At 49.6% G+C, this 25,119-nt stretch overlaps 1 protein-coding gene, 1 long non-coding RNA gene and 1 pseudogene across 7 annotated transcripts in view; 2 read left to right on the top strand and 1 right to left on the bottom strand.

The window, feature by feature from the left end:
- Positions 1-7,677, bottom strand: part of HS6ST2 (heparan sulfate 6-O-sulfotransferase 2) — a 283,140-nt gene extending 275,463 nt beyond the window's left edge. For 4 of the 5 annotated variants that reach the window (XM_082445342.1, XM_082445340.1, XM_082445341.1 and 1 more), the window contains exons 1-2: positions 6,381-7,677; positions 5,007-5,525 (exon numbers count right to left, since the gene is read on the bottom strand). In XM_082445342.1, coding sequence (XP_082301468.1) covers positions 5,007-5,525; positions 6,381-6,808 — 947 coding nt within the window. In that variant the 5' untranslated portion in view covers positions 6,809-7,677. Of the gene's footprint in view, positions 1-5,006; positions 5,526-6,078; positions 6,098-6,380 lie in introns of those variants that run through there. The other variant, XM_082445343.1, reaches the window with a different exon arrangement.
- LOC309652042 overlaps positions 1-25,119 on the top strand; it is a 496,156-nt gene that overhangs the window by 201,848 nt on the left and 269,189 nt on the right. The window lies entirely within an intron of this gene.
- On the top strand, positions 12,268-13,170 carry LOC309652020 (cytochrome c oxidase subunit 7B, mitochondrial pseudogene; annotated as a pseudogene). The gene has a single exon. The product of its transcript is annotated as a cytochrome c oxidase subunit 7B, mitochondrial pseudogene (transcript).

Genomic DNA, 25,119 nt, shown 5'->3' on the forward strand with positions numbered 1-25,119 from the left:
TGAGAACTTCGAGCTTTGTTGGGTTGCCAACAACATGTTTGCCATCTGGGCAAAGACGCTAACTTCTACGGCTGAAGTTCTACAGATGTTATCATGGTGAATTTCTCGCCTTCTCCTGAGAAATACGTGGCAGGGGAGTAATAACAGCTCTTAGTATCCTCTTAGCATCCCCAGCTAAGTGAAGCTACGCCTATGAGAACCCAGTGGCCTACAGCCTGAGGGACCAGAAGGACGGCATCACTGCCTGGATCAATCCACTCACTCGCTGCCTTGCCCTGTACCAAAGTCTGTCGTGTTGTCCTGCTTCACTGCAGGAGGGAAGGAGTGGAGCGTGGGCATGTGAGCCATGAGCAGGCTTGTGCACTACGGACTTCTTGCTAAGACATGGCTCTATCAGAATGGAGCCACCTTGGGAATTCCCTGGCGGTCCAGTGGTTAGGACTTGGCGCTTTCACTGCTGGGGTCCGGGTTCGATCCCTGGTCAGGGAACTAAGATCCCACAAGCCGCACACGGCCCAAAAAAAAAAAAAGAGCCACCTTTAAACAAGAAAGGGAAAGAAAAGGAAGCCTTTACCACAAGTATTAAAAAGGAGTGACCACAAAGAAGACAAAAGAAAGAAAGAGAAAAGGCTATGCTCCATGTAAATGCCTTGTGGTCCTTTCCTGTCAGTGATAGCCTAGTGGTTTCTAGGTGACGATTAATTACTCTTCCGTAAGACTGCTGCAAAACGTAGAGATACTAAACGTCTAGGATGCAACGTGATTATGACGATCAGACTCTTTGACTTGGGTAGCCATGGAACCTGACCTTCCCCTGCCGCCAGCCACCGCCCAAGTGTGCCAGCCAGCGCAGTGCCTGGGGAAGAAGAATGAGGCTGGTGCAGTTTCTTGGTGCCCAATTCTGAGTTCCTCCCACAGACCCAGTGATGCACTAGGGCTGGCTACAAACGGAGGGAATTTGGCCTGAGAAAAGCCTGCAGAATTCGGGAGTTTGAAGAGCTGGTGAGCAACCATGTTTTGACACATTTTCAAAAACAGTCTTGGTAATTCTAGATTGAGCAGGACCTTTCTCTGGCCCCTAAACAATAGATGCATGAAATGCAATTTCTAGGTTTTTTGAAAAGAAATACGATTCTTAACAAACAATTTGTGCCTTCTGCCAGCCAAGCACTCTCCCTCTTTGTCCTCTCCAGGCAACGTGATGGCAGCCGTTTCCACTCAGCAGTTATATATCACTCGAGCACTTCACCATCCGCCGAGGCAGGGAAGCATCTCGAATGTAGCAGTGGGAGCAGGATTCAGGTCTTGGCTTGCAGCCACGGTGGCCTCTCATGCCCCCCCCCACCAATGTGGATGGATGGCTGTGAGTCAAAAGGTGGCCCTTGTCGCCGCTGAGGCCTCTTCCTGACGTTTAGTCACCAAGCCCCCAGCGTCCTCCCATCCTTCTCAGCTTTGTAGTGATTTCTGACTAGGCAATGAGAGGCCCCTTTGCCACCCAGCCACGAGACCTTCTCCTGGTGAGCATAAAACCTCAGGGAGGTAGAAACCTGTTTTTCTCCCAATGGCTGCGGCAACCCTGGTCCAATCACTCGTTCAAACACATGTGTAAAAATGCCTGGAAACGGTGATGATGTAGGCGATAATAATACCAGTTAACATTCACTGAGTGTTCATTTCGTGGTAATGACTCCCATGAAACACCTCACTGTGCTTTCACAAAATAAATAAATAAATTTTAAAACACCTTGTTCATGGAGTCACAGTCAACAGAGCAAGGGCTGTGGAAGCAGCCAGAGCTGGAGTAAGGTCCCTGCTGTGTCACTAAAGAGCCCAATGACCTTGAGAAAGTCCTTCAATCCCCTTGGGCTTCTGTCTCATGGGACAAATGGGGAGACTTTTGCCCATTCTGCCTTCCTCCTATACATAGTGCAAGTTTACAGAGAAATACCAGAGATAAGGGATGGAAAAGCTCATCAAAAACTGGAATGCACTCTCCACAAGACAAGGCTGGGACAGACTCTGGTCCAAGGTCATACAGCTGGTTCATGGCTGGCCTGGAACGAAGACCCAGGTGTCAGGACTCCCAGGCCAAACAGACTGAGCTGCTGTTCCGCTCAGCTCAGTGGCGCACAGAACCACCAGCAGCTGGCATGGAAGCCTGCTCCACACACGAACTCCCCATGGCTGACTTTCACATCTCCCAAGACCAGCTCCTAGGCCTCACGCGTCACCACCAGCGCAGCTGCCTCTGTCTAAATTTTCAACACACACACACACACTCTCTCTCTCTCTCACTGTCACACACTTGTGCATACCTTCTCTCACACAGATTATCAGAATTCACAGAACTGCTCCTGTAAGCAGGGATTTGTCAACATCCTGGGAAATTCTGGAACCCTCCGGCTATGACTACTCTTCAGGATGAAGATTTCTGGAGGTGGGTAGGAATTAAGGAAATAAAAGAAACGCCCTTGGGATAGCCATGTGTTTCTCTAGCAAATTTTATTTCATTTTGGTGAATACTGTAAGATCCAGTAATTCTGACTCTTTTAAAAAGTGGTTTTTCTTCTGGGCTTCCCTGGTGGCGCAGTGGTTAAGAATCCACCTGCCAATGCAGGGGACACGGGTTCAAGCCCTGGTCCGGGAAGATCCCACATGCCGCGGAGCAACTAAGCCCGTGCACCACAGCTACTTAGCCTGCGCTCTAAAGCCCGTGAGCCACAACTACTGAGCCCACGTGCTGCAACTACTAAGCCCGCGTGCCACAACTACTGAGTCCACGTGCCACAACTACTGAGCCCGTGCACCTAGAGCCCGTGCTCCGCAACAAGAGAAGCCACCGCAATGAGAAGCCCGCGCACCGCAACGAAGACCCAACACAGCCAAAAATAAATAAATAAAATAAATAAATTTTTTAAAGAAGTGGTTCTTCTTTTACTAGACTAGATGGCACTGTGGTATCACCCTTTTGATGATCAAGAAAATCTTATTTCATTTCAAATAATTTTGCTTCCATTGGGGGCCGTCCAAGAGGCTGAACCCTCCCCTTGAGGGGTCCTGGTTATCTTATGGTAAATTTCTGAAGTAATCTGCCAAAAGACCAGATACACAATCAAGACCACAATAATAATGTGTGTCTACAGATCCTGTCACACCCTGACCTACATGTCCAAAAGGATTTTAAAAGGCACATGTGCCCTGAGGAATTACAAACAGGGCCGGGGAGTCCATAGTGGCCAAGACTTCATTTTTACTCCTGTGCCACAGCCATGGCTGTGGAATTCAATTTTTGCCCTCAAGAGCTTTTTACATCACCACCCCTCACAAAACCTACAGGCTCTATCAGCAAGAGGGATTACTTTCAATATTGCCAAACTGTTTACGAACGTCTTAAACACTAGAGTCTTGTGGTGACAATGGCTTACACAATTCTCACAACAGACTGAGGCAGCAACCTTCCTAGGGTCAAGGTTCTCTTAGGTTGGGGGAAAAAAAAAAAACGGTTAGTGCTGGAAGGGAAATGAAAGTTCAACAGATTCTCCCAGAATTCCAGCATTCAAAAAGGACACTGTAAACTGAGGGAAGGGAAGGTGAGTAGGGGGTGAGGTTTCCTCTAAATCTCAGTGGTGACCAGGAAGTCGGAGGGCTCCATTCGTCTGGAGCTGGGCAGAAGAAACTGCCTGGCTCTGGCATTCCAAGAGGCATCAACAAAATATGGCCGTAGCCCTCACCATGAGGGGTTGGGGAGGCAGAGGAGGGAGTGGGGAGCCTGCCCAGGGAAGCAGCCTCCGGGACCCTTGTGGTCACCTCGCTGGGGAGACAGAGAGCATGGCCATGTCAACGAGACTCACCTTGTCCATTCCCCGGACTGCCTGCCGCAGCCCACATCTGTTTTAGGGAGAGTCGCAGAATGGGAGCCCTGACTGGGGCAACTGCACCCCAAAGAGTCCTTCCTACTACCCCCTTTATGGCACTCCATGACCTCCAGCAACTGGGCATTGCAGCTGGCTGGAGGAAAATGCCCTAGCTTCAAAAGCAAGTGGCTTTTCACAAAACAGCTCTTTCCGATTCAGCCCTGGGTTCCCATCAAGTTGGCTGGCGGCGCCCTGCTCTGGGGCTCAGACTTTGTAAATCAGGAGAGGTTTCTCAAGACTGAGCCCCACATGGGATCCGGGGCAGCGTTCCACCTGCCCTTCGACCCGCGGGGTGCCCCTCGCACTCGTAAAGCGCCGCTGATGCCCGGCGTGCAGCCAGTAGTGCGGGGCGCAAGCTGGGTACCACGAGCTCTCTCTGGGTGTCCGCAAACAGCCGCAGAGGGACATTCATTCGCCCAGGGACAGCAGAGCCAGTGGAGAGAAAGGAGGAGGGAGGCGACAAAAGTCAGGAAAGAAGAGAAAGAACAAAAAGGGTTAAAGAAAGAACGAGAAACAAAGTGAAAGAGGAAAACGGAGGGAAAAGGAAAGAGCGAGCGGCCAGGAGCTGACAAGATCCCATGCACGAGAAAGAGAAAAAGGCAAATAGAGGAAGCGAGGGGAAAGGCAGGGGGAGGGGAAATGCGGGAGCGGGAAAGAAGAGAGAGCGAGAGGAGGCTTGGGAACCTGGGTGCGGAGAAAAGGAGCGAAAGGCTGGAGGGGCTCAGGGACGCGGCACTCAGAGCGCAGTTCTTCCGGGCCCTCCAGTGCGGAGTCTGCGTGCTGTGCCCTGTCCCGGCGGCGGCCGGGGGGCGCTCGTCCCGGGCCTCCCGGCCGCTTCCCCCGCGCGCACTCCCAGCCGCCAAGCAGGCCAACCCGCGGGCCGACAGAGGAGCCGTCCCAGGTCGGAACGGACGAGCTTCCTGCAGCCGCCACAGCGCCACGAGCGCGCGCGCCGGGGCGCCACCGCAGGGGCGCCGAGGTGCTCCCTGGGTCGCCGGCAGCGGCTGGCCGCGCCTCCCGGCCCTCCGCCCGCCCCGGCCCGGGTCCGCTCCCGCGCCCCAGGGCCCCGCTCCGCCGCGGGCGCGCACTCACCTGGACGGTCTCAGCCTGGCGTCGCGCTTGCCGTCCACCACGGCGGGCACGCAGCTGGTGAGCTCGGTCCAGTCGGCGTGCAGTCCGCAGCTCCAACCCGTGGAGAACCTGGAGAAGAGCCAGGTCTCCCGCTTACCCGGCCGGTGGCAAGTGCATTTCTTCTGACCCACGCGGCATTCGCACGGTTGCTCCAGCTGGATATTGCGCACCAGGTGGCGGCCGAAAGTGGTGCCTCCAGTCTTCTGGATGTGCAGGAACACGATCAGGTCATCGCCCTTGATGTCGAAGTCTACCTTGCGCAGGAGGTCGCCGCGGCTGAAATTGTAACGGGGCACGAACCTGGCGGAGCTCTCATCCTCCGAGCGGTACGGGTCCGGCATCGGGGAGCTGAACGCCTGCAGGCGGAGGAGCTGGCATTCTGTGCCGGGGCACACGTATTGGAGGACGATCACGGCAAATAGGAAGAGCATCACCAAAGCCAGCAGCAGCTTGTTGGATTTCTCATCCATGTTCCCGACGCTGGGGGAAACCCAAGCTCCTTACGTCAATCCCGCAGCTCAGCCCGCGCTCGCCGTGCGCCCGTACCGCCCCCCTCCCCCTGGCGCCGCCGTTGCGCCCCTTTCCCCCTCCCCTCGGCACCGAGTACTCCACCGCGGCGGCGGCGGCGGCGGCGCCCTTCCCCGCTTCCTTCCTTCCCGGCAGGCTCAGCGCTGCGGCTTCTGCCGCACACACCCCCCTCCCCCCGACTCCTTCCCGCTGGCCGCCTGCCCTCTCCCAGCGCCAGAGCTCTCCGGAGCCGCTTCGCGGGGTTTCGTACCCGTGGGACCCCGCCTGACCCGGTTGCCCCACTCCTCAACTCATACCACGGGTCCGAGCCCCCGCGCGTCTTGTTCCACTCTCGGTGGCTCCGTGACTCCCATCCCCATCCTGCTTCGCCCGCCGGACTCTCCCGGGCGCTTCTGCCCCCCCAGTCCCCTTGGCGCGCACGCCGCCGCCTCCTCGCCTGCCCGACTCTCGGGCTCCTTCCCCGTGCGCCCCGAAGCCCTGCTCTTGCCCGCATCGGGTTGCCCACCTTGGGGGACGCCTCAAGGGAGCTCGGAGCCAGGCGTTCGGAGTTACCCTGGGGGAAGGGGGTCCGCCGGCAGCCCGACTTGCTAGCGGAGACGCTGCGCTACGGGTGCCCGCGGAAGCGCGGGGAGGGAGCCGCAGCGTAGCCAAACGCGCGCCGCGCCCCTCCGGAGCCCCGGAGCCCGGCCGCCGCGGGCCAGCCGGAACTTTGCGCCTTTCTCTCCCCTCGAGGCTGCCTTCCCTTCCCGCACGGCTCTCGCGCGCCCTGGCCCGGGAGCGCGAGTCCCGCTTTCGCCTAAAACGTACCTGGCCAAGGGACCGAAAATCTTGGAGAAGATCGCGCCGAGCACGTGCTTCAGCGAGTGGCCCAGGGCGGCCAGGCCCCGGGTGAGCAGGGCCCGGCAGAGGGAGCCCAGGTCCCAGCGTCTCCTGAGGTCGTGCATCCGCCTGCGGCGGCCTCGGGCCAGCAGCGCGAAGAGAGGGGCGCGCGCGGCTCCCGCCAGAGAGGAAGAAGCCTTTAGGGGCTCGTCCAGGAGCGGCTGGGAGTTGAATCCGCGAGACACACCCCTAGGAGGGCCCGCGCGGACTGAGGCGGCGACTGATCCGGGCCGGCTTGCTGCCAATTCGGCCTCTACTCTGGAATGCCGGCGGGGACAGGTGGTGCGGGCGGGCGCTTCTCGCTCCGGTTGCAACGGCGGCCCGAGCGCCCGGGCTGCACACGCAGGCAGTGCCATTACCCCCTTCAGGCAACTCAGGGTACTTAGGATCTGGAGCGAGCTTGAATTTATGTAATAATGCCTCACGCCTAAGAGCTCGAACCACTTAACAAGCAGAGGACCTGGGTTTTCTCCTGTCTTGGGGGACGGAGGTCACTCCAGTGAGCACATCAGTACACTTCGGCCTGTAATTTCAACCTCCCCTAAAATAGCAAAGGCGCACATTGGGCCTTTTCCCTCTCTCCTTGCCAATTTCCATTCTCCAACGGAAACGGGGGCATTTTCTGAAAAGGTAAGTCAGCATGAAGGAAAAGCATGACCAAAAAACGTTTCAGAATGGGAATTTGAGCCTTTTTAGAGCAGGGACTGGCCCTTACTCCCCTCTTCTTGCTCAATCCTCAGCATCAAGCCCCGTGCCTACAGGAAGGCTTCACTCATATAAGGTGTAGTAAAAGGAACGTACATGACTAAATACTACATCAGAGGGGGGCCATCTAATCCAAGGTGATGTGACAAATGAGGAAACTGAGGCCCAGAGAGGGAAAGGGACGTGCCCAAGGTCACACAGCAGAACCTCAGCGTTTGAACCCAGGAAGCCATCCATTTCCTAACAGCACCTTTTCTAATAAATAGGTGCAGACCATCCTCAAGCCAAGCGTCCAAAAGGCTCTTTTCGGATGCAGGACCAGCAATGTAAGGATTAGCAAGAGAAGAAGGAATGTCCCTTTAGGACAAGGTCCCCAGGACTCAGAACGCAAGACCGTCCCCATCCGACTGTTCGGGTGGAGCTTGCTGCATGCCGGGAACTGGTATTTCCGTGAATGAGTGCCCACCGCTGTCTAGTCCCACCGCTGCAGAAGGAGCACGGGGTGGCGGCAGTGTCTCAGAGCAGCCGGTGAGATGAGTCCCTCCAGAGACAGGCTCTCCCACGATCTCCCTCAGAACATTTGGGCCCCTCACTGAACCCTGCTCCATCCCTCTTCTATTCTCTCCGCGTAGTGAAGCAGCAAGCGCTGGTCTGGGGATCCTGAGTTTCTGTCATTTCCTTGCTGGGCAGCCCTGTGATAATGACCTGCCCCTCCTGAGCCTCAGGTTCCTCTTCTGTAAAATAGGACTAATTCCTCCTTTTTGACCATCTGGGTCACTGTGAGGATGGCCTTTGGGCAAGTCCAAATATGAGGCAGTGTTTACCTGCTGCTCTAAGCTCGGAGGTGCTGACCGAGTCACGGGCCAGTGAAGGCAGGGGCTCTTCTCAGGCGATTTCACAGCTGTGCCCCCTGCCCTTACCTCCCCCCCACCCCAGGTGTCCCCAGTCCTGGCTGAACTTCCATGTGGCCCCCAACCTACCGGGGACAGTGAGAGACCCTTTGTCTGGCTGCAGGCATGAGGGATTCTTGAGAATCCTGCATTTCAGGCATTTTACCTGTCCGGCGGTGCATCCTGGGGGGAATGCTCTGATGAACTTATACTAAGGAGCCAGATGCCGCAACTTACAAGGTAGACCTCCTGGCTTCCCCGAGAGCTCCCCTGATGCCCCCAGGCTTGTAGGACATGTCTGCGAGGGCAGGTGACAGGGGAGCCACGAGGGTCCCTCAGGAGCTCAGCCTTCCGGCTGTCCCTCCCTTCTCCCCGGCCACCCATTCAACCTCTTTGTTCTCTCCAGTATGTGGCTCTCCTCACGGTGCCATCTGAGGACCACCGCCACCACCCCCAACCATTACACCATCATGATGACATTCAGTGGATCCCCAGAGAAACACTGCTGGAACAGTGGGTCACACGTTCATGCCCCCAGCAACTAACTCCGGAGTTTCTGCTCTAAGAGAGATGGGTGGGACTGGAACATGGGAAAGTGCCTTGGGTGGGGGTGGGAGAGTGGTAACCAGGACAGAGAACAATCAGGACTTACTCATTTAGGTCACGAAGAGGAACACATTCACATACAGTCCGACTCCCAGAGCCAGGGGCAGTAAGGTTGGTGGTTTTGCTCTGTGCAAAGAAGGAACAGGAAGGGGCTGTAAAGTCTGGTTTCTGAGATCAGATATGTCACTAACAATCTAGTGTGAATACATACACCAGCTCACTGGAGGATATTTGCATTTACAAGCCTTTCCTCCACCCTCGTGCTATAAGAAAAAGAAAGAAGTGAATCTCTCATGGTGGATTTCATATATCAGGGTTCCTAAAAGTGGGAAGAAACTTTGGGGGGCAGTAGGGGAGCCCACAAGTCTCAGAGGACCCTTCCTGGGGTGAGGGGGCTCCCTGCTAAGAAGAGGGAACTCTTCCTGTGTGTGTCCCAAAGCGCCGCGTTCTCCTGAGGCCAGGCCTGGACCTTGGCAGGACGTTCCAAGACCTCTTGCAGCGCTGGGCTGGGCCCACCTCCCAGGAACCGGTTCCTCTCAGGAACCGAATAACAAAGATCCTGATACTCTAGAAATCAGCCCTATTTTGGAGATTGGGGAGGGGGGCAGAAGAGGAAGCAAACTGGCTGAATTGTCAGGTCTGTGGTTTTGCACCTCCTTCTTTCTTAGGGCAGCCTGAGTTGCTGCGTGTGTGTATATACTTGGGATTCAGGACTTGGAAGGTGACAAGGACTCTGCAGTCTGATCAGGGCTTCTGGTTGTCTCCACAGTGTGGTGTGCTTTGCATTATTTTTCCAGAACCTTGTCCTTCCATGGTTTCCACAAAAGGTTGCCGATTCTGGGAGTATAAAGGTCAGGCTGGCTTGCATACTAAGCAGTGCGCTCCCAAATATGCATTTGGTTTTGCTGGAGTCTGAGAGGAGAGCAGGAGATGGCTGAGAAAGCGCTGGCCTGGCAGTCCAGCGACCTGGGTTCTTGCATTGACTGCTGTGAATGAGACCCCGTATTGACCCCGAGGAAGATACTTGTTCGCTCTTGGGCTCAGCTTCCCTATTTGTAAGAAGGCAAAGTCGGTGTTGTGCCTTGAAGGGCACCTTCCTGCTCTCACATGGTAAGTCACACGCTTTTCTTGTCTTTCTCAGGGCCAAAGTGCTGCCAAACCCTCAGCGCCTTGTTGCAGGGGAGAGCATGGCCCTCCCCGCTTTCTGTGACACTCACATGGCGGGGGTGGGGGGGGGGCACCAGGCCATCAGCAGCTGGACTTGTTCTGAGCCTGTGTGGCATGGGTAACAGCAGGGTCCCCTGTTCAAACTGAAACAGAAACAGTGAAAACTCAATGTCAAAGAAAGTGCTGCCATTCTTTATACAGAGCATAAAACACTAAAAAAGAACATGCTTTCCCCTTATCCTGAGCATTCGCCTCAATGCTGTCTTTCCAGCTGTCGCTAATTTAAAACAAAAAAAACGCTCATACTCTCAATTATAGGTGATTTTTGTCACAAAGATTGAAGGCATGCAAAGTATTGAGTCACTTCGTTGCTGGTTTTATGCGTCTCTCCAAACTGAATGAGCAGCAGTGCTTCACGGAAAGCGCTGCTCTGAAATTCTAGCTTTAATATTCTAAACAGGTTGAGTGTGTTATAGACGGCACTCTCAACCGTTGTCTACTTTTCCCCCACGAAGCATTGACTTTTATTTGTTTAGCTTTAAAAAAAAAAAAAAAGCCATGGGGCTGAAGGAATTAAAAGAGGAGGATATGCCGGGGTGAAGTGTGTGCTGAATGAACGTGTGGTGCAAAGGCAAGAGAAAGAAGCACTGGACCAGGGTTCATGGTCGACTCTGAACATGCAGACCCGTGGCTGCCCTTCTCCCGATGGGGGCTCCCCACCATTTCCCTGACGGTGACACCACCACTTGTCACTGACAGCCAATGGAAGAGTCAGTTCAGGCAGGGCCTTGAAAGCCATGGTGTCCCAAGGCCTGGCAACCACCATAGGCAGCAGGTCAGACTCTGCTCCAGTGACAGTCACATCACTTCTTTGAGCCTCAGTCTCCAATCTTAGAAAATAGCCTGACCAGGTACCTTCCAAAAGCTGGCTTAGGCGTATAGTAAAGAGGAAGCCAATCTGAAATGAACTTACTTTAAAAAGGAGAGAGCACAGGCTTGGAGAGCTCATCACCCTGGGGTTTCATCAGGGTTCTCTGAGCTCCCTCAGAGCCTCAGTTTTCTTATCCATGAGAATGGGGCTATAACAACCTCCCTGGGTTGTTGTATGAGTTAACAAAAATAATCTCTGGGGAGCACTCAGTCTAGTTCCTAGAAGGAGTAGACTTGAGTAAATGTTCCTTCTTCTTCCCTTTTGACTCTATCTTTGGTTTGAGCTCTCGGCTGCATTTCCCACAACAGTAACATACACACATTTAATGACAGGTGGCTGGCTTTGCCCCCACCCGTCTTCTTTACCTGCTGTCTTTTCTCACCCTCCCTCCACACCTCTCCAGTGCTCTCCTGGCTGGTGTCCCCTGGAGGAGGAAAGCCTCTGATCCGTTTAATCGCGCAGAGGAGTGGGACATGTCCACGTGACCCCTGGCAGGAGACATCTACAAAAGAGGAGGAAGAGGGCAGTGCTTCTACCAAATGTCAAATAGCTAGCTAGTGGGAAGCAGCCGCATAGCACAGGGAGATCAGCTCCGTGCTTTGTGACCACCTAGAGGGGGGTGGGATAGGGAGGGTGGCAGGGAGACGCAAGAGGGAGGAGATATGGGGATATATGTATATGTATAGATGACTCACTTTGTTATAAATCAGAAACTAATACACCATTATAAAGCAATTATACTCCAATAAAGATGTTAAAATAAATAATAAAATTTTTTTAAAAAAGAGGGCAGTGCTTTACCCCAATGAATGATCCCCACCATAAGACACGATGAAACATGCATAACAGGCCAGTGGAGGAGATGCTTGGGGAGCCGAGGTGGAGTAGAGTCAAGAGTTATAAGTATGTGCAGAACTTACAGGGCCAGCCCCACTGTCAATTATTGACACTAATTTTCAACTCCGTTCACTTCAAAAGTTAATGGTCGATCTGGCCAGAGCAGTTTCGACTTGTTCAGCTAAGAGAATCACAGTGGTCAGACTGCAAAACACAGTCAGTTCTGTGTTCGATCTGTATGAGCCAGAGCTGGGCCACCAACACCCGTTCACCGTGGCCAAGTAAAAAGAGCACCAAGCCGGAGCCCAAGAAAACAATGTTTGAGTCTCAGTTCTGCCGCCAGCTCACTGTGTGACCCTGGGCTAGTCTCTTGACGTCTCTGGGATTTAGCTGCTGACCTTGATAAACCGAGGGCCTGCATTAGATGACGCTGAAGGCCCGTTCCAGCAGGCACTTGCTGTGATCTAAGCTACGCCAGCTACTACAAGAGCTGAGGAGGGACCCCACTTTGTGTGGGCAAAAATGCACTACCGAAGATGGCCCTCCTGCTAGTGGCTGAGTCTGAAAAGCAAAAGAAGGACTTTCATAAGGAGCAAACTTTCTTAGAGCAGTGGGTAAGAAAGAAACTTGAAAATAAGCCTTCCGGGCTTCTACCGACTTGGAAGGTGAAGTCAAAACTGAAGGACTGGAGTTGCCGCCGTTCTGTCTTTAGCTTCACGATGCTTCCCTTGGCCAAAAACGCACTAAGTCGTCTCGGAGTTCGAAGCATTCAGCAAACAATGGCAAGGCAGAACCACCCGAAGCGGGCACCTGATTTCCATGACAAATATGGTAATGCTGTATTAGCCAGTGGAGCCACTTTCCGTGTTGCTGTATGGGCATATACAGCAACACAAATTGGAATAGAATGGAACCTGTCCCCTGTTTGCAAAGTCACCCCAAAGGAATGGAGAGAACAGTAATCATCCCAGCTGGTTTAATACTGAATTGTTTCAAAATCAACTCATAATTGATGCCAAGTAAAAAGCATTATGTACCCATTAACATATGGCGTGATTGTAGAAATAAAGTACATTTGAAAACTTAAAAAAAAGAACTGAAGGACTGGGACTTCCCTGGTGGCGCAGTGGTTAAGAATCCTCCTGCCAATGCAGGGGACACGGGTTCGAGCCCTGGTCCGGGAAGATCCCACATGCCACGGAGCAACTAAGCCCGTGCACCACAACTACTGAGCCTGCACTCCAGAGCCCGCGAGCCACAACTACCGAGCCCCCATGCCGCAACTACTGAAGCCCGCACGCCTAGAGCCCGTGCTCCGCAACAAGAGAAGCCACCGCAATGAGAAGCCCGCACACTGCAACTAGAGGAAGCCCGCGCGCAGCAACAAAGACCCAATGCAGCCATAAATAAATAAATAAAATAAGTAAATTTATATTTAAAAAAAAAAACTGAAGGACTGGGGAAAAGTGTTGAGAAGTGACCTCCAGCTGACACAAAAGCCCTAGGTGGTTTTAATAACGATAATAACTAAACCAAGAACGGCCTTGCCTGGTCCACAGCCTCCCACTTGTTTGCCTACTCTGGGGTCTTTGCAAGAGAGGAGCACAGCCATTGCTGACCTCCTGACTGGTCTCCGTGGGAGTTCCAGTTTTGAATAATAAAATACAAAAGCTGAAAATTATATCTCAGAGCAACACAAAGGATTTGGAGGAAGCTAGCCTTGAGGCCAAAGTGGCTCCCAGGAAAAGGATTTCTTTGTCACTCAAATGGGCTTGAAGGGGAATGTTTTAGAAGAACAACCCAGGAAAAGAGAAAATTAGTTTAGAGAAATCATACATGTCACAGACTAAATGAAAATTAACTTTTAATCAGAGCGAGCCAGACTAGACTTAACTGGGCTTGAGAGCAAAACCTGGAAAAGGACTTGCTTTTTTATGTACATATTTTCAAAATCCACATTTCGCCAAAAGGCATGAGAATGCAGAAAGCTACAACGTTAGAGCAGCAGGGGAAAATGAACTTGGTAAAAGACACGTTGAACGTTCATCTCCAGTGAAGAAAGTTGCCTCAGTGGGTACCATCTTGTGAAAGATTTAGCTGATGCAGAAGACAATATTCAAGTCCCCAGTGAGAAGAGTTGATAGGAATGAATGAAGGGTGAGAATTGTAATGGGGGGCGGTTGAGGGGAGAGCAACATTTTGTCAAGGATGCTCCAGTGCTCTGCACAATGGTCATGTCATGGCCATGGTCATGTCTCCTGCAGGCTGACTCCAGAATGTTTAGCAAACTATGCCAGTGAGAGCTCCCGGACTCAACACCTATTATGTATCAAGCACTTGGCTAAACACTTTACGTGCCCTCTCTCAATTAACGTGCTCAGCAGCCCAATGAGGTGGTTACTTCTGTTGTACTTAGTTTACAGATGAGTAAACTGGGTTTTACAGAGTTACAGCCACCCAGCTAGGAAGTAGTAGAGCTGGGACTTGAACCCAAATCTGTCAAACTCCACAGTGACTCCGATGCCCCAGCGATCCTCATGCAGCTCCGAGATGTCTGGGCATGAGCTGGAGAGTGTGAGCTCTCATGTCCCCAAATGGAATATCAAGAGACTTAGATAGTCCTCATCCTAGGCAGGAGAGCTGGGCGGAGAGAGGTCATGGTGTGTGTGTGTGTGTGTGTGCGCACACACGTTTGTCCACGCACATGCTCTGAGAGCACTGAAGGAGATGGAGGGTAGGGGCCCAGAGTCTGAATTTTAGTAAAGAGGGAAGCAGAGATGGAGACACTGCGAACTGGGTAACTCAACGTGCACACAACCTTGGGACGTCACCCACATTATCTGATAGTGTTATTTTTTGGAAGTGTCATAAGCAACTTTGCCCACTCCACTATGCAATAACCTTCTGGAAGGCTGGGACTTTAGCTTCTTCATTTTTAAAACTTCTCCATAGCTCCCAATAGCAATAATATTTGGTCTAAGGCTTCTCAGTTGACCAAATACTTTCACAGACACTGACTGGACCTTCATACCAACTCAGCGAGGCGGCCGTCGTTGTCCTCATTTTATCTGTGAGGAAAATGGTGTGCCTTAGGGCCGAAGGAACTTGGTCAAGGGCACACAGCTGATACGGAGTTGCCACTGCTGACCACCCCCTTAATCCACCCAAGCACACATGCCAACATGAGGTAATGCCAAGGCACCTCACAAAGGGTCTGGCACAGAGTAGGTGCTCAAGAGATGTTAGTTTTCCCCTTACTTGACAATATATGGTTTTAAAATGTTTTCTTTGCACTAACTATATCCTACTGGGTACCCCAGTATCTTCAACAGAGACTGGTCCACGTTCTCAGAGAGCTTACCATTGATGTAAGGAAATACAGCCAACGTGTGTGAACCTGAGGATAGTGAGCCACTGACTAGTCTGTGACACAGGCTCTAATGCAGTGAAAGCTCTGAGGACGCTCCACAGTGGGCCGGAATGGTCAGAGGTTCCCTAGCAAACATCAGGGGGAAAGGCCTGGAACAGCCGATCAATCCACTCTCCCCTCCTTTTTGTCTGCATCCCAGAAAGAGGAACTTTTGCTGATAGAAACTGTTTTGATCACCTTTCCTTGTGCCCAGTGACCCGGTCCCTTCCTTGTCAACGAGGTTGTATGAAAAGTGTCTTAGCTCCAGAAGATGTGGTCCATATACACAATGGAATACTACTCAGCCATAAAGAAGAATGCAATAATGCCATTTGTACCAACATGGATGGACCTAGAGATTATCATACTAAGTGAAGTAAGTCAGAAAGAGAAAGACAAATATCATATGATATCACATATCATGTGGAATCTGAAATATGACACAAATGAACTTATTTATGAAACAGAAACAGACTCACGGACATAGAGAACAGACTTGTGGTTGCCAAGGGGGGAGAGGGGGTGGGGGAGGGATGGATTGGGAGTTTGGGATTAACAAACGCAAACTATTATAGATAGATAGATGATAGATAGATAGATAGATAGATAGATAGATAGATAGATAGATAACCGAATCACTTTGTTGTACACCAGAAACTAACACAACATTGTAAATCAACTATACTTCAATAAAATAAAAAAAAATTTTTAAAGTGTCCTAGCTCTCCCCAGCTACAAATGCCACCCTCCATCTATGGCACCAAGACTGTGACATTGTGAGGTCTTTCATCAAGTGGGCAGTATGTGGCCACACAAGCACACCACAGTTTGTATCAACATCCACAGCTCCATTAGAACAAATAGTTTATTTTTGAGACCAAGTCAATAAGCTGCTTTTTCCAGGGAGAAGAGCGAGCAGGACAGACACAGTTCAAGTAAAATAAAAGACACTCAGCATTTCACCCTAAATGTTTCCATAGTTCCCGATCTCGCCAGCGGTTTGGTAGCAAGTCAAAGCAGAAACTGACATTTGGTGTTCCAGAGTCTTCTGGAAGACAGCCAGATAATGAATTGTCAAATGAACAGTTTCTGGCTCTCTTATCAAGGACAAATCCTACTCCAGCTGAGATGCTAGCAAACTAGCAACAACGAGAACAACAATAATTTACCAGGATGACGCAAACCCAGAATGCGGGAGAGGCTATTTTCTTTGTTGACTGCGTCTGGAAATATGGCTAGATGTGATTTATCATCTGCATTAGATGCTCTTCCATAACATCCTAAACAGACATTTTATGCTGGATATCAACTGGAAAAATTTTTATTCCACACTAATTTCATCAAAACCTGGATAGTTGATACAGCCAGATTTCGCCAAATGAGGGAGAATTAGTATGATAGAAACTATTCACTATAAAGACATTACTATATTCTCTAAGCCTTCTCTGAGCTCTGTTATACACTAGAGTTTGTGGCCTAATACTTGGATTAAAAGCGGAGAGTAGGGTATTCAGGCTGAATTGTGCCTCCCCCCAAGACCCCTGAAACTGATCTGAAATGATAAGGCAGTCCCTCTTAGGAATATTTACAGACTGTTCTTCGTGTAAAAGAACATAAGAAGTCCCCAAAAGCGGAAGAAACCGAGTGCCCTGAGCAGATCCTTTTCCTGCCCTTCATTCTCAAAAGTTCGCTGCAAAGGCTGTGGTCCAGTGCTGCAGGCTGCCCTTTCATCTCCGTAACCTGAGCGCCTTTGCAGAACAGGCTCCCTCTCCGGTATTCAGTGAATTCCGAGTCAAGTCCAGGCTCGAGTCAGCTGCCTCCATTGTAAGTCTTTTGCAATTCGACGGATGGCTTGGCCCTTATGCCTTGAGGATTGGAATCTCCTGGGCAGGGATAGGATTTCACTTTCCATGTCTACAGTGCTTGCACCAAGTTTATTAATATAGTCTATACAGGGGGATCACATTGAGAGCAAGCTGGAATCCACATCACAGAGCCTGTGGCTTGAAGCTAGGCTGAGCCGAGCCCCCAGGAGGAGACTGAGTCACCCTAAGCATCCAGTCACCCTGGGGAATTTTAAGAATTCAAAATCAAGTTCAAGTCAATCCTGTCTAAGACACTGTGTCTTTCCTTCTATATCAGCCCCACTCTCCCAGACATCTCACCCACGCCTGGAGGTGCACTTCAACGTGTTAAGGGGGAAGAAAGTAATCTGGGAAACACCTCAGGTGTTACCTCCACGGAGGAGTTAGGGACTCAGAGTTTAAAATGAATGAATGAAGGCTTCCCTGGTGGCGCAGTGGTTCAGAATCCACCGCCAATGCAGGGGACACGGGTTCGAGCCCGGGTCTGGGAAGATCCCACATGCCGCGGAGCAACTGGGCCCGTGAGCCACAACTACTGAGCCTGCGCGTCTGGAGCCTGTGCTCCGCAACAAGAGAGGCCGCGATAGTGAGAGGCCCGCGCACCGCGATGAAGAGTGGCCCCCGCTCGCCGCAACTAGAGAAAGCCCTCGCACAGAAACGAAGACCCAACACAGCCAAAAATAAATAATTATTTTTTAAAAAAATGAATGAATGAATCATAAGTACAGTGATGTATCCCAGCCTAAGAATCAATAAGACCATGGGAGGAGCTGGCAACTATAGCGGAAAGAACACACTTTCTGGAGTCAGGCCAGGATTTGGATCTCCATCTGGCTCCTTACTAGCTGTCTGGCCTCAGGCAAACACTTAGCCTTCCAGGGCCTCAGTTTCCTCCTCTGTACAATGGGGATAATCCTAATCAGCTGTCTTGTAAGGTATGCAGGAGAAACTAGAGAGATAATGTACATAAAGCACCTCTTAGAGGACCTGGCAGAGAATAGGTATCCAACAAATGGCAGCTACTGTTATGGAACAGGGAAGGACAGATGGCTGGGTCTGCCTTAGTGTCCTCCAGTCCTGGGTGACTGTGTGCCTCCACTGTGGACAAGAATTACTCTGCTCAAATACGACACTGGATCGATACATGTGCTTTACTCTTTCTTCTACCTTCATGTCTTTAGTGACCCAAGTCATTCATGACTGCAAACCCTATGCAAGTTCAAATATCATAGAAAACACAAAAATTCTCTTGACCCACATCTAATCCCACTCCCTTTCCTCAGGGTAATCACTGGTTTCAGTTCGTTTTGTAGGTTGGGGGGCTTTTGTGGTAAGCAAGTGCATATAAGAATTGACATATAAAAAAAAACCAGTGTTGTTTTATGTGGGTTTTTGGTAAAAAACCAAAATGTATGTTTTGCATGTATGTTTCAATATTTTATTGAAGTATAATATGCATATGGAAAAGCAAACATAGGTTAAGTGTACAGCTGGAATTTTCACAAACCAAACACACATGTAATCAGCACTCATATCAAAAAACAGTACCATCAGGAATTTCCTGGGAGTCCAGTGGTTAGGACTCTGCACTTTCACTGCAGGGGGCACGGGTTCAGGCCCTGGTCGGGGAACTAAGATCCCACAAGCCATGCGGTGAGGCCAAAGAAAAAATTACCATTACCCCCAAAGCCTCTTTTGAGCCCCTTTCTAGTCAATAAACTCCCAACTGTGGCCACTATTGTGACTTATATCAGCGTAAATTAGTTTTGCCTGCTTTTGTACTTTATACAAATTGAATCATACAGTGTATTAGTCTTACGTGGCCACTGTAACAAATTACCACAAACGCCACAGCTTAAAACAACACAAAACTATCATCTCACAGTTTCTGTAGGTCAAACATCCAGGCACAGTGTGGCTGAATTCTCTGCTCAGGGCCTCCCAGGGCTGAAATCAAGGTGTCCACCAGGACTAGGGTCTCCTCTAAGGCTGGGTTCCTCTTCAGAGTTCACTGGTTGTTGATAGAATTCATTTCCTTGTGGTTGTAGGACTAAGGTCCCTGTTTTCTTGCTGGCTCTCAACCAGGGGTCATTCTCAGCAACTAGAGGCCACTCATGTTCCTTGTCACAAGGCCTCCTCCACATTCAGGCCAGCAACAGAGAATTTCTCTAATGTCAACCTGCCTCATGCTTTAACTCTGACTTCCTCTTCTGCCAGCAGCCAAAGAACATGCTCTGCTTTGAAAGAACTCATTTGACCAGGTCAGGCCTCCCCTGGATAATCTCCCTATCTTAAGGTTCACTGCTTTGGGACTATAAATCCACAAAATTCCTTTACAGCAGTACCTAGATTAGTGTTTGACTGAATAACTAGGGGCAGATATGTGTCTACCCGGCTCCAGGCATCTTGGAGGGTCATTGAAGAATTCTGCCACATGCAGTATGTCCTCTTCGATGTCTGACTTCTTCCACTCAACTTTATGTTTGTGAGATTCACCCATATTGTGAGGATCAGGTCTTTTGGTGAACATGTGTACGTACAGAAATAAACACTTTTTGTTATAAGACACTAAAGTTTTGGAGTGCTTTGTTACCACAAAATAACCCAGTCTATCCTGACCTATACAGAAATCTGGAAGTGGAATTGCTATGACCAAGGGCGATAGATGCTGCCATACTGCCCTCCGGTAAGGCACTGCCCTGAATATTGTACAAGAGCATCTTGCTTGCCACATCCTTACCAACACATGTTATGATAGAAGCGTGTGTGTATAAATGAACTGTGGCCAATCTGAGCTTTATTTTGTACGCCTATAAAATAAGGATTTTACCCTGTGTAAGGATCCAGGAGAACAAGCCTAACACCCCTGCCTGCCCAAACCACTAACATCACCACCAAGGACTGTGCATGTCCCTTACTGTGCTCTATTCTTTTTCACGGAATTTATTACTCCCAAATATTCCATATATTTACTAATTTAGGATGTTTATTGTTTGCTTTCTATTTCCACCCACAAGGATATGAGCTTCTGCATGGCGGAGATCTCTGGTAGGTTACTGATAGATCCCAGAGGCCTAGAAGACTGCCTGACACACAGCAGGTGCTTAAAAATATTGGTTAAATGAACCAGTAAATATTAACTCAAGACATGAACTTGAGGTTGTTATTATCAATAATTATAATAAGTTATTTTTACAGTAATTGTCATCATATTTTCTAAACCAAACAATTAGGTCACTGCCTAAAAAAAAGTATTTTCTGAATTGAAATGTGGGAAAAGATTTAGTTATGCATTTGTAGCCATTAAATCTACTTTGTCCTTCTTATTCTACCTCATTTTTTATTTTACTTTACACAGGTTGCAGAGAATTTTTTTTAGAATACCCTAAATTCTTCCTGGATATGCTTATAAAACTGAGACTACTGAGGCTTCCCTGGTGGCACAGTGGTTGAGACTCTGCCTGCCAATGCAGGGGACACGGGTTCGAGCCCTGGTCTGGGAAGATCCCACATGCCACGGAGCGACTAGGCCCGTGAGCCACAACTACTGAGCCTGCGCGTCTGGAGCCTGTGCTCCGCAACAGGAGAGGCCGCGATAGTGAGAGGCCCGCTCACCGCGATGAAGAGTGGCCCCCGCTTGCCGCAACTGGAGAAAGCCCTCGCACGGAAACGAAGACCCAACACAGCCATAAATTAATTAATTAATTAATTAATTAATTTAAAAAAAAACTGAGACTACTGCAGAAAACCAGAGATTTAAAGATGCTCTCTTCCTAGAGCATTCTACCATACCAAAACAATAAACATTTGTCCCTGCAAATTCTGTCCTGAAATGTCTTCCCTTCTCACTGCAACTAATCAATATGCTATTCTTCCTTCAAGATTGGAATCAGTTAGGGTCCAGAGCAGAGCTGTCAAAAAGAACTTTCTGCAACGATGGGGATATTCTTCATCTGCACTCCCCAAACCATAGCCACTAGCTACCTGTGGCTTCCAAGCACTTGAAATGTGGCTAGTGTGACTGAGGAATTAAATCATAACCCAACTTAATAAGAAGCCATTTTTATTCACTTTAATTTTAAGTAAGTTAAAGGACCACAAGTGGCTAGTGGCTACCATATTGGACAGCACAGCTCTACAGGAAGGAAATGGAAGAATGGAACCCATTTTTGATCCTTTGATTATGGCAGCCAGAGGGATCCTGAGACTCAAAGGTGACAGAAGAAGGTGCCAGGCCCTTTTGTTCACAACCCCTTCCCCCAAGTGACAGAGAAGAAGGGACAGAGTGCTCTTACCTTCTCTCCTCAGATAGAGGAGCTTGGGCCGGGGGACAGAAGGACTCATGCTCTTATAGTCATTGGACATTGACTTGTTCCTTCATGCGGTCATTGGCTTTTAGGCTGTGTCTACACGGGCCCAGTGACTCAAGCCGGAACTCTGGATGTGAAACGGAATTTTGGAGACATGGATTTCAGAGCTCACACACAGTTCCCCTGCTCACACTATGCTCTGTGCAGCTCACCCTGGGGGCACTTACCTGCTGGAGGATTGGACATTTCAAAGGAGGTGGTAACCACTGAATCAGGTAATGGATCACAAGGAAGTAAAGTCTAGATAGTTTATCCAGTCAAGAAAATAACCAGACCTAGGGTTGCAAAAGAGCAAAGAAAAATAATATTACCAATTTTGAGTTACTTCTTAGAGCAGAGAATATCTAGCTCTACCGCACTGTTACGAAATTAATTTGAAGTTGAGAAACTGCAATATATTACAGCTATCAGTCTCTCTGGACGGTTTTACAATCAACATGTAAGATATGAAAAAAGAAAGATGCCAATAACATATTAATGTGGTATTCGGTGTACAATCTTCTTTATGCAGCAGAATATTACAGCTGAGCAAACAATGATCAAAAAGTTGGTTCTCTTTTATACAAAGAAACAGAAGAAGGAAACTTGAACTTTAAATTATCCCACCTGTCATTTTCCATTGATTGAGTCTTCCTCATTAGGATAAATTCCGAGCTAGAATATCATTTTTATCTTTGGAGCTCTCCAGAAAGTATGCCCTTCAGCAACCTTGGTTTCTCTTTTTTTTTCTTTCCTTATTTTTTTCTTTTTCTTTTTTTTTTTTTTTTTCCTATATTGGCAGCTGCCAAGGAAGAATGGAACACTCTATCCCACTGTGTGTATCCCAAACTTCTTTGAGTTCTTCTGGAAATATATGTACCTGTAGCTTAACACCTGACACCCACTTGCAGATATACCCAAGCAAAGTCAGACGTCCCCTTTGTCTCTTTTGCATGCCATGTTGACACAAGAAGGGTGTGAGACTTCTCTTGGACAGAAGAGAACCCAAACTCAGCTCTACCGTAAACGAGCTGTGGGTGTCCTTTACCCTGATTCTCAGCTTCCTCTTCTGTCGAAAGGGAGACATGAATGAAGAGGGCAGGATGGCAAAGTGAGTCTGCTTTATGCCTTCTGGCTGGTTCTAACTCACTTCTTCTGACTTAGTTCCCTTCTCTCCCAGCATGCCTGGCTCTGCTCAGTGACTTACTTCAACCCTCTCCAACAGCTAATGCTGATGTGATGCGGATATCCGTGCTAACTGGCAGACAGCAGGTGCTCACTCGGCATGAGTTCATCCCTCCCTCCCCTCTGTTCTCAGCAAAGCAGCTAGAGCTGCATGTTCATCAGAGGCCCCTTGTTCTCCCCCCTGCCCTTCGTTGCCAGGGATAAAATGAAGGGACAAAGCAGGAAGCACTCATGATGAAAACATGCTTACGAAGATAACACAGGTCCAAATGGACCCTGTGAAAAAGTGGAAGGGCAGAAGTTTCTGTTCAGTTGCCTCCCCCGACTCCTCACCCCTACACCCCTGGGGATCCACCTACTTCCCTACTGCCCCTACCTGTGGGCTCAGCACCCTCCTTTTCCCTTCTCTTGCCCTCCCCAAACCCACCTTCAGACCCTTCATTCACACTACAGTGTGGGCGAATGAGAACCCTCCTTGTTCCACATACATTTGCACGCGGATCAGAATCTCCAGTTAAACTGGATTGTTCTCGGGAGGGAGACGCAAGAGGGAGGAGATATGGGGATATATTTATACATACAGCTGATTCCCTCTGTTATAAAGCAGAAACTAACACACCATTGTAAAGCGATTATACTCCAATAAAGATGTTTTAAAAAAAATGGATTGTTCTCTGAGTACAAAATCTCGGGCATCAAGCCGTGGGAGAATATTCTCCATTTCAAAGGCCTTTTCTGGAGTTCTGGAAGTAAGGCCGTGTAATTACATGCCCACAGGGGCGAGCCAACACCACAATGCCTCCCTGAACCACAGGCAGGCCCAACTATTTTCCCAGCGGAGATTGCCCAAGCAATGACCCACGAAAGGAGCCCTCCTAGGTCCCCGTCAGTTTGAACAAGAGGGGGCAGCAGAGAGCAGGTGGCCAGAACTTCAGGAGCAGAGTAAGTGTGGTTGGATAAAATGCTGCAGTTTGGAGACAGGTTTGTGAGGAGGCAGGTTGGAGATGGGGGCGAGGTTGATGTCAAGAGAACAAACAGTACGGGGTGGGGGGAGAGGAGGGGAATAGGTCTAGGCTTGAACAGACACCATTGTGGCTGGAGATAGAGAATAATGAAGGTATCAGAATCTCCAGATAAAGTCTCTAGGGAGGAAACAAAGGATTCTTCAAGAGCCTAGAGCAGCTCTTCCCAACTTCTGTGGGTTCTGAAAGGACCCAGGTTTGAAAATATGATGAAATCCAAAGGCCTTCTCTGGAGAAAGGTCAACACATAGATTTTTTTTTTTTTTTTTTTGGCATGGGTCGCCTCTTACTTTTTTTTTTAATTAATTTATTTATTTTTGGCTGCACTGGGTCTTTGTTGCTGCACGCAGGCTTTCTCTAGTTGCATCGAGCAGGGGCTACTCTTCATTGCGGTGCACGGGCTTCTCACTGCAGTGGCTTCTCTTGTTGTGGAGCACGGGCTCCAGGCGCGCGGGCTTCAGTAGTTGTGGCATGTGGGCTTCAGTAGTTGTGGCTCGCGGGCTCTAGAGCGCAGGCTCAGTAGTTGTGGCACACGGGCTTAGTTGCTCCGCGGCATGTGGGATCTTCCTAGGCCAGGGATCGAACCCATGTCCTCTGCATTGGCAGGCGGATTCTTAACCACTGCGCCACCAGGGAAGTCCTCAACACATAGATTTTACACTCAAACTCAAGAAGTGTTCAGCTTCCTGTCCAAACCCATGCGTGGACTCCAGGTCCAAAATTAATCTAGGTGCTTAGAAACAGTAGAAGCAAGGCCACCCGGTCACTCAGGTTTCTTATCCTCTTGGATGTGTAGAACTGGGCTGCCCACTCACTCAGGAAGGGGCACCCTGGCCTGTCTTCAGAGGTACTCGCATTTCTATTGGTTCTAAACAATCCCAAAGCAGCCTTGGACTCTGGAGTTTATTAAGGATTCACATATAAGATTTGGGGGTTCCCCTGCTACTCTCTACCACCATCTACTCGATAACATATTGAGATATTCCTAAGTGCCAAAGACTTTGCCTTTCTTACCTAAATATGGCCTCAAAGCAAGGAACAGTTACTCTTATCGTCCTCATTTTGTAAATAGCAAAACTGAGGTGAAATCACTTGCCCAGGTTCACAGAGCCAGCCAGTCATAGGATCGCAACCACCCAGCACACTCTGAACCTGAAGTCTGGGTAGTCAACATGACCCACGCTGATGACCAGACCCAGCTCAGGCTTCAGAGCTTTTAGAAGAACATTTAAACATTGTTCTAGGGAGGAACGTTGTTCTGAAGGTCAGTTTTGAGTCTTTGCTTTTCTGATGAAGAGTGAAGATCCCAGTGGTTGGGATACTTGCCCAATATTGGTTAAGCAGGTGAGACACCCACCTGGGGCGGGGGGAGTGGGACCTGCGATGCTCACTTTCTCTACACCCTCAGTTCACGTGCTGCTTCTTTAAACACTTGACACACACCTCTCCCCACCCCCCAATAACCACACAGGTGTGTGAAGGCAAGAGCACTCCTGCTCCAGAAATCCACACAACCTGTGGAACTTTGTAGATACAAGTTGTTTTCTTCCCTTTTATTGTTATGTTCTCTTAGCTTTTAGTTGATAAAATGTATCTGTTAAAAGAGGGAATATTTTTTAGAACAAAAAGCAGAGCCTCTAGTGGTGCCGGCAGCCTCCTCCCCACTTGAGGACGGAGGACGGCTCTCTCACGTGATTATAG

The sequence above is a fragment of the Balaenoptera physalus genome (assembly GCF_965194825.1).
Source record: "Balaenoptera physalus genome assembly, chromosome: X".
Classification (NCBI taxonomy): Eukaryota; Metazoa; Chordata; class Mammalia; order Artiodactyla; family Balaenopteridae; genus Balaenoptera; species Balaenoptera physalus.